The sequence below is a fragment of the Meleagris gallopavo genome, chromosome 1 (assembly GCF_905368555.1).
Source record: "Meleagris gallopavo chromosome 1, MGAL_WU_HG_1.1, whole genome shotgun sequence".
Classification (NCBI taxonomy): domain Eukaryota; kingdom Metazoa; phylum Chordata; class Aves; order Galliformes; family Phasianidae; genus Meleagris; species Meleagris gallopavo.
The window spans coordinates 106,206,034-106,218,802 of NC_139404.1; the positions used below are offsets into that span (position 1 = coordinate 106,206,034).

Genomic DNA, 12,769 nt, shown 5'->3' on the forward strand with positions numbered 1-12,769 from the left:
TATTGGTCCCAAGCATAAAACACGTTCTCCACTCACAATCTAACCTGGATGGTTAGGAAGAAATCTGGTAAAATGGAATTTAAAGAAGTAATTTCCTGTCAGTTCCTTTCCTTTAACTAAGCACATTAACTTCAGGTCTGCACTATTAATCACTAACTCCTAGACATTCGCTCATATTTTATTATCCAAGTGTTGCTCTACCAGCTGTAGCCAGTCTGCACAAAGCAACACATCCTCCTACCAGATGACAACACTGTTGTTTTGTTGTTATTGTTGTTGTTTTAAACTAATTTAAGTTCACATTGTTTAATCAGAATTAGCTGTCTGATTTCCATTGTGCTGAATTGCAGACTGATGATGCTGAAATTAGAGCATGTAGAACTCAGAATAAAATCTGCCCACCTAGAATGCAATGGCAGAATTCAATGATTGCAAAAGGAACAAGTCAAGGAAAGCTATCGGGTCTTTCATCCACACACAACAAAGGTATATTTAGTTATAGGAGTAGCATTTCTGTAATATTTTTCTTTTATAACTATTATTTGCAAGTTAGAATCAGGTGATTTTTCTGATTTTAATATTAAGTGATTGCACAGTACTAATTACGTATATATTTAAATGCAGAACTAAGAAATCCAGGCATATCAAAATATATTACAATACAAGTAATTGTCTGCTGTTAAACATCTACATTAACTTCATGTTTAAGAATTGTTTTCCATAACTGCAGTAACTAAATATATGCATTGATATGTCCCAAGTTGTATACCGTCAAACAACAACCAAAAAAGGTTTGATTTGCACTTTCAAGTTTAATACTGCCTGAATCAGTCCAACTGATAACGTTTGTCAGTCTGTCAGTTTCCCCATTAAGACCAATACTTTTCACATAGCAAAGATGATCTCTTTCATCCTACAAGTACTTGAATTAAACAAAACAACACCCACAACCTATTCTCCCACATTTAACATCAAAACTCATTTTCGTATTAGTTGTTTTTAATTTTTTTTTAATACTTTCATAATACCAGATTTCACAAATTAATTTCTGTAGTTACTCTGCCATAAGTAATTTGCCTGATAATGTTACAAATTGGGAAACAAAAAGCACTGAAAGCTGCGTATCAGAAACTTCACTTCAAAAACATTTAAGTTTATGTAGCATTTACTGGACATTTGCACATAGCTCACTTGTTGCTACCTGAAATTTGTCAGGTGACAAAAGTCTCCTGTCAGCTCCCTTTCTACTCTACTACCAAAATAAGAAAAACTTCAGCTTTTTATTGAAGTGTTTATTATTCTTCTAGCAAGACAAGAGTCCTTTTTCAGAGAAAAATCATCTTACAGAAGCATTATCTTAGCTCCTGAACATCTTCATTCACCATTCTCCACTAACAAAACAGGAAACCGGTCCAACAAGTTTGACTTTGTCAGCTCCTTTCCCCTTTTGAAACTATTTCCTTGTGTGCAAAGCAAATCAACTTTTGGTGTACACACAGATTTCAAAGGTTTTTGCAAAGGAACAGTTAAAAAAAAGAAAAAAAACAAACATCAAAAATCCAAATCTCAGTTTAAGTCAATCTCAACAATACATCAGGGTTTTGCCTATCTGTGGATTTGATTCTCAACACACATAGTTTAGGAATGTCCAGACTGACAGGATAGCTTATTTTTAAGGCAACAAATAATGATGTTTGAGAAGTACTACAGTTTCTGTAAGCATTACTGTTGTTACTGTAAACGCTTCCCTGGTAGAAGAGGGGTTTTGTTTTAAGAAAGAAGTTACAATACTATGAAACTACACTTAAGCAACTTAAATTCAGAATACTGAAATCAAGAGAACTTACCTGCTCTATCAAACCAAAGCACTGATCTCTCTCCTCATCAGAAGAATCAAGCTGTTCAATGTTGTTCCGTGTTCGGTAATTCGGATATTTCCGTCTATGCAGTCTGCGTTTAGACTGTATTATCGAAGACTCAGAGTCACTCTGATTTATTTAGGAAGAACAAAGAATTGTTACACAGAAACGTGTCATGGCAAACATTTTTGAGGCTCAAAATGCACTGACGAATGCAACACTTGAAATGGCCTCACTGCATCACAGACTTATCTTGTCACAATTCCTTTTCACAAGAAACAATTTTACTGTAAGCCATTAAATTTCCAGTTCCCAATCTGAAGTTTAATTAAACTGTACCTTACTAATGCAAGCGACAAGTCAATTCATGTCACTTACACATATTTACAGAATCAAGAACAGAAATCCTCGCCTCCTCCCAATCATGGGAATCATGCAGTATAGTTCTTGCCTCAAGCTGTTCATAAAGCTGTTTTGTACTGCAAAATACAGTGAATTAGGCCACAACCTTACAAAAACTAGTCCAGTACCTATCTTTCCTTCTTACTGACCACTTCCAAAAAAATTGACAATGAAAGAAGTGCTCAAAGTAGAGCAACTGTGAAAAAAGTTTATCATACACAAAACATTGTTATCTAAAGTAAAAAAAGCACAGAATCACAACATAGCCTATAATTCTTCAAATTTAAGATCTTGAACACTCTCACATGCACCTCCCCAATGCTTTGTCATTGACCTGCACAAATGCCTTTCAGCTCTTAACTGCAGTAAAACCAGAATGGCCTGAATACAACCTGTCTTTATAAATTCTGCTAAATACCCTTGATGGAAAGAGGCAAAACTGAAATTAAAAAAAATGAAATCTAGGTGTTGACAGAAGTGAAAGAAACTTTGTCCTGCAATAAGTGAAAGGTCAATCACCAGGAACCTTTGAATATCAAACCTTCAGAAATATCTGCTTTCTTTGTTTAAAGCATGACTTCTCCCAAAACTATGCAGAACACCAGTTTTCCTAGAAGTTGCTGCATACCTTTTCCGATGACTGGAATGACTTCCTTCTCTTCTCTGACTGGTAAAGATCTCTCTCTTCTTCCCCTTTTGCAATTCGATATTTTTCCTGCTTCCTATAAGGAAGTCATGAAAGTGTCATGCTTCATCTCTTTCAACAATACTGAATCAAACAATCCATTCTCTTAAAAAAAAAAAAATCTATTTAAAAAGCCCTAGCATCTACTTCTATTTGATTAATTCCAGACTTGTATTATTTTCAAATGCCTACAACAGAAGTCCTCTGATCTCCAGATAAAGTAAAAAAGTTGGATATCACAAGACTTCCTCAAAAATATCAGAATGTAACAAACTGCTTCAACTCTATTTTTAATTTACGTTCTTTCCTTTGCAATCATTCTACATCCAAGTATTCAAGGCTGAAAGTCTTTCAAAAACTTCATAGATGTGGCAGTACATATGGCTGTATCATAAAAAAAAATATTTACGTATATTATTACTCCTTTTCACAATGCACAGATAGCACTTTTCAATGCAAGCTAATTACTTCTGCAGTGAAGAATTTCTGCTGTTCTGAAGTTTACAGTACAAATTTTGATGTGAATATAATAAGTGTTTTGTTTGTTTCTGGTCTTAACACACTGCCCTCCCAGAGTCTCACAAAAGCATAATTTCTCCAAACTCTTTCACATATGCAAACTTCACCTGCACCTCCCTTCCTTTTGGAAAAAGCAAGAATCTCAGATATTTGTCTTTTAAGAGAATTCAAAGTACTGAAATAAAATATGGGAGAATCATTCTTTATTAAACTAATTTTCCATTCATCTCGTTGAATGGAGTTTACAATTAAAAGCTTTAAGCACAGCTGTCCATTCAATTATTTCAATTCATACCACAACCTATTTTAGATAGCAGTACTCGATTTAGAAGTAAGAGAATGATGCATTCTCTCTAGTTTTATCTGCAGCCAAGTCAGCTGTTTCCAGACCTGAGTAAGCTTGGTGGTATTTCTGGGACAACAACTCTTCGTCTCCAGGCCTGAAGGTCTCGCTCTGTAGCCATCTGACTTCGTGGAGCATTCTGATGCATTTGCCGCACACCTTCAACTTGCCCACTTCGGCGCAGACCGATATTGGGAGGAGACTGGATGTCTAAACTCGGTCTTCTAAATACTAAAATACACAAATAAAAGCATTTATTTTGGACTACACAGAATTAAAGTCTTGTTTTTTGTCACTAGAGATGAGAAAAATCCTAACGCTTTCCCTGTTTTTTATCTCCATGATCATTATGTAGAAATCTAGGGATCATTTTCAGGAATTTGTCTTGTAGAAAATACAGTGATAAAACACACATGCTTTTTAAATGGTCATTTATACTATTACTTTAATACAGTGAAAGCAAGTATAACACTAACAGATGTTTTTTCTGAACAACTTCAGTTCTGAGGTTCTGAAAAGCAGTTTCCCTGGAACTGACTGCGTATAATTAAAACTACAGGCATGTATTGGAAGAGAGCCCAGTTTAAATCTACAAAGACAGAAGAAGGGATTCCAGTATGGTAAAACGGTCATCCTGAAAACCTTACAGAAGAATTAGTGTAGATCCTGTAAATGTCATATATTGCTAAAAACACAGTTAACGCTCTTGAACAGTGGTGAAAGGCTTTGTTTTGTAATTTAATCACAGGAACAACAATGCTTTAGAGAAGAAAAGAAAACCTTAACCAGACGGAATTACACAAAGAGAAGTTTAGCCCCAAAACAATATCCAAGTTAATATGTGTTGGAAATAGAATGAAGTTCAACTCTTCAGGAGTAACCAAAAGTTGAAGTACGCAACTGAGGGCATCATCCAAATGATTCTTGAACATTCATAGGCATGAGTCATCAACCCTCTTGCTGGAAGCCCATCCCTGTGTTTGATTACCTCCACGGTAAATAAATTTTTCCTGTTGCTCACTGTGAACCTCTCCCCCCTCCTACCCCAAACAAGCTCTGTGTTTTTCTTGTGCATCCTTACATCAGTGACCCCAAAGAGCCTGCCACTTCCCTCTCCACTCCCACTTCTCACAGAGATGCAGTGAGGCTGCATCCTCAGCCTCTAAATACTAACCTCTTCTAGGTGTTCCTTCTCCATTCTGTAGACCACTTGAAGCAGGTTCTTGATCTGCTGCTGCATTTCTTTGATCTTGTTGTAGTTGTAATTGTCTAATCATACCATCAAGAATGCTGGGCTCCATACCTTGTTCATCCTGATCAACTGTCTGTTGGCCTATAACTTGTTCAACCACTTCTCCATCACCTTACAAGTGTATCAGAATGACAAAAATGAATGGGATAATTAACTTAATATAGCAAATGATTTAATCTCTTTGTTCACATCACAGAAAGACATGTTCTTGTTGTAGTCAGTTGCAGAACAACTCTGGAAATTATTCAAGTTACCTACTCCAAGTGAGACATTTATGGAGTCTAAAACTCAAGCACAGTTAATGTATGTCAGATCCAGAAAAAGAAAAAAAAAAAAGACACCCGCTTGAGTCACCGAATTTTCTTTTTTTTCTTTTTTGAAGTAGTATTCACGGTGGGACATTTCAGCATCCTTGAAGAACACAAATACATACAATAGTTGCTAGCATGCAAGAAAACCGTATCAATTTTATACCACCTATGTCATATCTACTCTGTCTCAAATCAGAATTACTACAGCACAGATAAACTCTGGATACAGATTTTTAGCAAGACCATTCTTACTTGTTGCTACATATCCAAGTTGAGGAATCAAATGTTCATCCGCAGAATTCTCTCTTCCTGGGACCAATCTTTGATATTTTGTTGGATGAGGGTTTCCATCCACATCTACTAAGAAGGGAGGGGGCATGAGATGAGGAGCCTGTTGAGTCTGCTCATCTAGGACATAATTGTTGGAGTCTCGAATAAGGGGTCGGTAGTCAGTGTGGAAGAACATCTGATCAGGAATCTAGAAGAAAATAAAAGTTTTGTTGTCAATTTTGAAGGAAAAAACATGGAAATCTACGAGAAAACACAAAAGAACAAGCAATACTAATTGAAATATTCCAAAACCATCTTAAAAGGTGAAAGAAAAGGCAAGTTCCCAATGAGAAGAGTTATGTACAACTACTATAACAAGTACATGTTGCAGTGCTTCCATTTTTGAGATCATTTTTCCAAGCATCAAAAACAAATATAGAAAACAATGTTGTTCTACACTTAACATTTTTTTTCCCCCCACACAGCTAAGAAAAGTTTTCCTTGGTTTCCATGGTTTCCATGAAAGGAAATCACTGTTCCAAATTCAACCTTAGCTCTCAATGAGAAGTTCTTCCTTAACCATGCAGCATCCACCTGAAAAGTTTTCTAAAACTTCAACAGTCCTTAAGTCCACACAGCTGAAGTGAGAGTTACACAAGCAATTATGTAATAGTCAGAATCTTTGCTCCCAGCAGTGATAAGCAAGATGAACAGAATTAAGTTTCAATTTCAGTTAAGAATGTACAGCGGAAAAAAAAACAACCGCGGAAGTGATAAATATGGAATTACCATTGCAACTTCTAAAAAATTGAGGGAGAACTGAAGAAAAGCATAGGCCAAATTGCATTTTTGAGAACTATTTCAAGAAGACAGAAACACACGTATTTATCAAAACAAAAAAGGGATTAGCTGATACATTAAAAAATTGGAACACTGAATCCTCTACACATTTTTCTAACATTTCACAGTCAGCGGTATTGGCTGCTCATTTACTTGTGCTTATCTTAAACAATCTGCTATACCGAAGTTGGATTTGAATAACTCAAGGTCTAAAAAATTGCAAGTTCTAATAATGAAAATAAACCAGCAAATTATCCTTAACATTAACAAAAAGCTGAATGTTTATTTGGTAGTAGCATAATAAATTTGGTGATAGATTCTAATCTTCAAATGTAACCTAAATTCTCAAACCTATTTGAGTAGTAATATGGGCTCAAACAATTAACATGTAAATGAAGTGGCTGGAAGACACCTGTTTCAGAAAAGTACTACTAGCTACTTCCCAGAGGGGAAGTTATGATGCTGGCTGTTTCTGCCATGCCAGGATTGTACGTGTAGGAGAACTCACAGACATCAAGAAACACATTATACTTACATCCCCTACACATACAAAACTCTGTTACTTTCTATGTTTCAGGAATTGGCATAAATAATCTAATTTTAGTTAGAAGCTTAACTAAACAGTTTTAATAAGAAGTTGAACTTACCTTTTCATAAGGCTTGCTACAGCCAAAACCAAATATCAAAAGATGCCCGTGAGAATCTGTACATGCAAAATGCTGCCCATCTGGTGAAAATTTGCAGTCAAAAACAGCACCGTGTCCTTGGCCTTCAATCTACATTGAAGGAAAGAAACTCGAGAGTATTTTATCAAATTTTAGAGCAAAAAATCAAAAAATCAATTATTCTGTCAAAAGCAGTCCTGGACCTCTTTAAATGCCTCCAATAAAGCAATGAACAATCCGCAGTCACTTCAGTTTATATCATTTCCCTTGACATTTTAATTTAAGTCTTAAATCTTATAATTTTAAAAGATGCAATAAAGGATATGGAAACATACTCAAATAAAAAACCAACCAACCAAAAAACAAGGAACAAAACCACTTCGAGGTTCTTTAGCTATCAGTATATTGCTGAAGGTTAAAATCAGTATATTGCTGAAGGTTAAATTCTAGCTACTAAATACTTACTGTTAAGCCAATTTCTAGAAAGCTATAAAACTTTAAACCTAAAGTAAAAAATCCCTTTTCTATTGACTGTAACAAAAATAAATTAAAAAAAAAAAAAAAAAAAACACAAACACACACTGTATCATATTGAAGCCTCAGAGACAATAACCTATTTGGAAGAGTTAATTGTAGAGCTAGCCAACAGCAAATGTCAAAGGAGCTCTCCAGAAGCACCAAAGCTTATGGTATTAGCATTTTTAGCACAGTTGAGAATAGAAATACTTGTCTGTGTGATTTCTGAAGTGATAGATCTTTCAGACTTTTCAGTGGAACCTACCTCATGTAAATTAACAACAGATCCTAAGAATGAGGTGCAAAAAGGTCCCTTGGAATAAAGAGTGGGAGAGCCCTGGTGCTAACTATTTGCAGATTGAGAAGTACCAATAAACAAGTTGAGCCAAAAAGAGATCAGACCTTGATTATGATCAAAGTGATATCTTGCTTTGCTCCCCTATATCTCACATTCTTCCCATCTGACTACAAATTCTCACAATTCATCCTCCTTATCTCATAAGCTTACACCCTGACCTAAATCAACCCAAAAGCTCTGGAGAACTGTACTAGTGCAAGGAAGTAGCTAATACTCTTCTAGAAGGTTGGTGACCTGATTATGCTTAGTAAAGGGTCCAGTGAGAGACATCTGATTCAAGGAAGTGGGAGGACAGCTGGAAGCAAGCAAAGGAATTGCCCCTGCTCCTTGTTCTGACACATCAAACCATAAACTCACTATTAGTTACACTGCACCTATAGTTATAGTGACCAAGAAATTCAAAGGTGAAAGTTCTAGAAACGAATTGAACCCAATTTTTGCCTTAAAAGAAAAAAAAAAAAAAAAAGAAATAGCAGCAGGTATACATGTAGAATGTTGATGATGGCTCTTTAAAATAGTACCTGAACATACTACTGTGTGTTGAGAAAAAGTGGAATTAAAAAAAAAAAAACAACGAAAAAACTCTTACCATGTTGAAATAATGCTTTGTTTTTGTGCCCTTTGTAATGTCCCATATGAAGATGTTGCCATCATGACCAGCAGAAAGCATTATCCTGGAATCAAAAGGATGGGTCTCCAAGACAAATACTTCATCCGCATGCCCCTAAAATTCAAAATCGCGAGTCACACTCAAGCAAGAGGATATAAATCCAAATCAACAGGATATCTACAGTAGACCTTAAAGCACTGCACCACTCTCTTCTCCCCATATAAAGATTTTTTAAAATGAAACTCTACAAGCTGCATCCAAAAATACATCAACTTCTAGAACTTCCACAGCACATGTATCTGGATTGCTATCCCTGCAACTAGAGTGGAGGTAGAGAAAGTAGAGCAAAAATGCTTGTGATGCAGAAACATCATTTGAAATTTAATCATTTCCGAGATGCAAACAAGAACTTGGGAAATATGGAGCTTCTGGTAAAGTAATGTGAACTATTAAGAACTATTAAACAGACAAGTTAGTTCAAAAGCAGGAAGGAGCAGTTTTGATTAAAAAATCCAAGAAATGCTTGCCTTGTGATTAATGCAGAACATTAAAGACAATCAGACCTAACGATGAACTCAGCATGCACATGCCACTCTAAATATAGAAAGACTTACTGAAGACCTACATCAAAAAAGCATGGAAAAACAACTACATACCACCAAATCATGAAGCAATTGCCCTGTAGATGAATTCCAAACTTTGAGCAGATGATTATTTACAGCCGTAACAACATAGTTGTCATTTTGGTTCCAAGCTATCATAGTTACTTTAGGCCTCATAAATTTGTCTTCTTCTGAACACATGTCACTATATTAAAGAGTTATAAAGGTAGAAGTTATTTTAATTTGCCCATCTCAATCTCAAGCTAGAGAAAAACAACTAGTTTTCCAGTGTTAACAATTAGACAAGAGAAGTAACCTTAATAATTAACTTTTTATTGACACTTTTGTCCATAAACTTTTTTATCTTTTTAAAACAATAAAGTATAAAGCAAACCTGTCCTTTCTTGGGTTTGAATAATTTGTATTTTTACAAATGCACACACACAAACACACACACGCGTACATGCATTTGAAGAAGAGTAACTCAGAGGAAAAAAAACAAAATTCAATTAATATATTAAGAATGAAATTCTCAGAACTAATCCTAAAACAAACAGCTTGATGCCCAGATAGACTGTTTTTTTTTTCCCTTGTTTCTCTTTTGTAAAACTGCATTTCTAAGATTCTAGGAGATCCCTCTCAGTATCCTTCATTAACCAAAGGAATGGGCTTTCTTTCAAACATTAACACAGTATTATTTATATTCTGCATCAGCTAGCAGCCTGTTCTAAAGACTCCCTCGATCATACATAAATATAATTCTGTCTGTTATCCCAGAAAGATAGATGTCACAGTCATATTTCAAACATTAGTCATTACTTCTACCAAAAAAACACTTTTTTTTGGCATCACACAGAGAACTTGCCATTACCTAGTATAGCTAACATGAGTTTGGGTTGGTTTTTCTTTTCTTTTCTTCCTATCTTATTGCCTCCAAATTAGTCTTTACACAAGGTGTTTAAGCATTTCATAGTATTATAAATCATCTAATTATCAGGTTTATTCACTGCAGTGCAATATCCTGATCATCATCTGTAATAACACAATTTAAACTTTGTGCAATAAACATACTTCATTAATATACTTTTTAAAAAGTGAAGACAGTCAATGAAAACAGCCAGCAAAATCAGAACTTGATGAAATTCATCTATTGTCTTTCATCATCTCTCGTGGAAAAAGCTTATTATCTATCTTATTTTCACTAATGTAAGGAGTTCTTCCTGTGACACCATATCAGGACTGCAGGCCAGCTGTAGAAGTCTACTGATTTTCTGTTAACTTAATAAAAATAGATCTGTAATTAATTTGGTAAAGAATACATTTGAAAGCTATGCATCTGAACTTATGTATTTACCTATTTTTGAAAGACAGTAAGTTTAACAAGTTGTTACATCACTGGAAGACTCATAGCATCCTTCAAAAAAAAAAAAAAAACACCCACACCATCTGATCATAACATTGTTAAGGCTTCTTCTAAATCTAAACAGCACTTGATGAGTACCTGGAACTTTCTGATTTCATGGAACAGATAAAAAAAAAAGGAATACTTCACCTACCCTGGTAATCGATCAGACATATCCAACAGAATACTCCTCCATTCAGCTTCTTCAAAGCGCCAGATTCGTGCTGTCCCATCTCTACTGCCACTTATGAACCTTAAAGAAGTTTTAAAGGATGATTAGAAGAATTTGTTTTAAAGTATTTTCATAGGGAAACAACACCATAACTCAATTACCACTATGAAATACTGATAAAAATGTTATTGTCGATTTACATTGTAAGAGTTTTTCAGTTAACTGTTATTTGTTCTCTTTCCAGAAAAAGAAGTGTTTTTCCAAACTGAAGCTGAACAAAGTTGTCAAAACATGCAGAACAGTATCAATTTCCAAGTCAAATTCACAACTTTATCCTCAACTCCTTCTCCATTACAGTTCTATAAATATCTATTTTAAGTAACGTGTTCTGAAACTGCGAAGTATCAGATACTGACATAGAAGCAAGGACATAGCATAGCAAAACCACCCACAACTGTGCACAAAGGAAAAGATTGCTAATAGTTTTGTTTGAGATACTGAGGTATAAAACCACAGCAGTTCAGGCTTATACTTCACAAACAACTGTGCTATTAATAGAGAAGAACAATAATTCCTGAAGAGAGGAACTAAAAAACAATCAGGCATTTTAACTATCTCCCTAGTCCATGAATCACAACACTGGGGAAGACAGCTGACAGCTCCCACAGAAAAGGCTGTGTACTGGGTATATCATGTATATACTGTAATTAGCAATGATTCATTTTAGTAATAATTATAAATTCTAGACATGTTCCAAAGAAAGTGTCATCAAGCAAAACAGCACTAGTGAGATTGTTTGCTTTTTTAGATTTGTTTTACTTATGGGACTTTTGGCTTTTCTTTCTTTAAACAGTGTCTTCAAAGGTAACCCATACAAGCTTCAAGTGTGATGGACCAGTGCAAAACAGTAAGTGCCAAAGAAGTGTACAATTACAGAAAAATACACTCAAAAGGAAGACAATTACAAGTTCTAAGCTAACTATTAGGGTCCTCATTTGTAGTTACCTGTCTTACTAAGAGTGTAAGGACCCAACAGAAGTTCAGCAGTAACTTATGGTTGTATATTGAAGCCTGTCTTGAAAGCTAAAATCCGTATTTTCATTTCAATAGAAATTCTCATTTTCATAGGAAGAAATTCTTTACTGTGATGGTGGTGAGACACTGGAACAGGTTGCCTAGTGAGGTTGTCGATCCCCTCCCTGGAAGCACTCAAGGCCAGGCTGGATGGGGCTTTGAGCAACCTGGTCTAGAGGGAGGTGTCCCTGCCTATAGCAGGGGTTTGGAACTAGGTGATCTTAAAGGTCCCTTCCAACCCAAACCATTCTATGATTTGTGATGGGAAAAGGATGAGAAATCAATTTAGGTGCCACTCTGTATTTGAAGATCAGTTTACATTTTACAAATGGAATTTAAGCAACACTTTTTCTATTCCCAAATTCCGATGTAAAATATGAAATCAATTTCCTTTAAAAATAACAGTAGATTAGAAAAAATGAGTAGGACTAAAACTTTTTTTTTTTTTTTTTTTTTTAGACCATTCATACATTTCCCTGTTCCCACTTTGATCAAATATTTGCTTAAAATGTGAGGGAAAGAAAAGGAAGAAGCCACAGACACTTGCTAAATACATTTAAAAAAGGGTAAAATTCCTCCAAGAAAATACAAATTCAGCTAGTCAAAGTTTGATACAAATTTGAGGCACACAGCTGCAAGTGAGCTATTCTTTCCTAGGTTAGCCCATATCAGACCTTTCAGTTTAAGGTAGTAAGATCTCACTAGAAACCTGCATGCAGAAATTAGATTCCTAACTCCAAAGTAACATGCTGTTTGGTTACATCTGAGCACCTTTCAACATACCTATCACCACTGTTGGAAAACTGAATGCTGTCAACTTTGTCCTGCAAGAAAAAACAAAGTTTGTCAGAAATTATATTTTAAAAAATGAAATACAGTTTTGACAGAT

At 35.2% G+C, this 12,769-nt stretch overlaps 1 protein-coding gene across 5 annotated transcripts in view; it reads right to left on the reverse strand.

Moving 5' to 3' along the window:
- The window catches only part of BRWD1 (bromodomain and WD repeat domain containing 1), a 53,187-nt gene that overhangs the window by 25,970 nt on the left and 14,448 nt on the right, over positions 1-12,769 (reverse strand). For all 5 annotated transcript variants that reach the window (XM_031556884.2, XM_085208506.1, XM_085208526.1 and 2 more), the window contains exons 12-21: positions 12,664-12,704; positions 10,789-10,887; positions 9,287-9,437; positions 8,610-8,744; positions 7,129-7,257; positions 5,624-5,849; positions 4,983-5,171; positions 3,856-4,039; positions 2,890-2,983; positions 1,848-1,988 (exon numbers count right to left, since the gene is read on the reverse strand). In XM_031556884.2, coding sequence (XP_031412744.2) covers positions 1,848-1,988; positions 2,890-2,983; positions 3,856-4,039; positions 4,983-5,171; positions 5,624-5,849; positions 7,129-7,257; positions 8,610-8,744; positions 9,287-9,437; positions 10,789-10,887; positions 12,664-12,704 — 1,389 coding nt within the window. The remainder of the gene's footprint in view (positions 1-1,847; positions 1,989-2,889; positions 2,984-3,855; positions 4,040-4,982; positions 5,172-5,623; positions 5,850-7,128; positions 7,258-8,609; positions 8,745-9,286; positions 9,438-10,788; positions 10,888-12,663; positions 12,705-12,769) is intronic.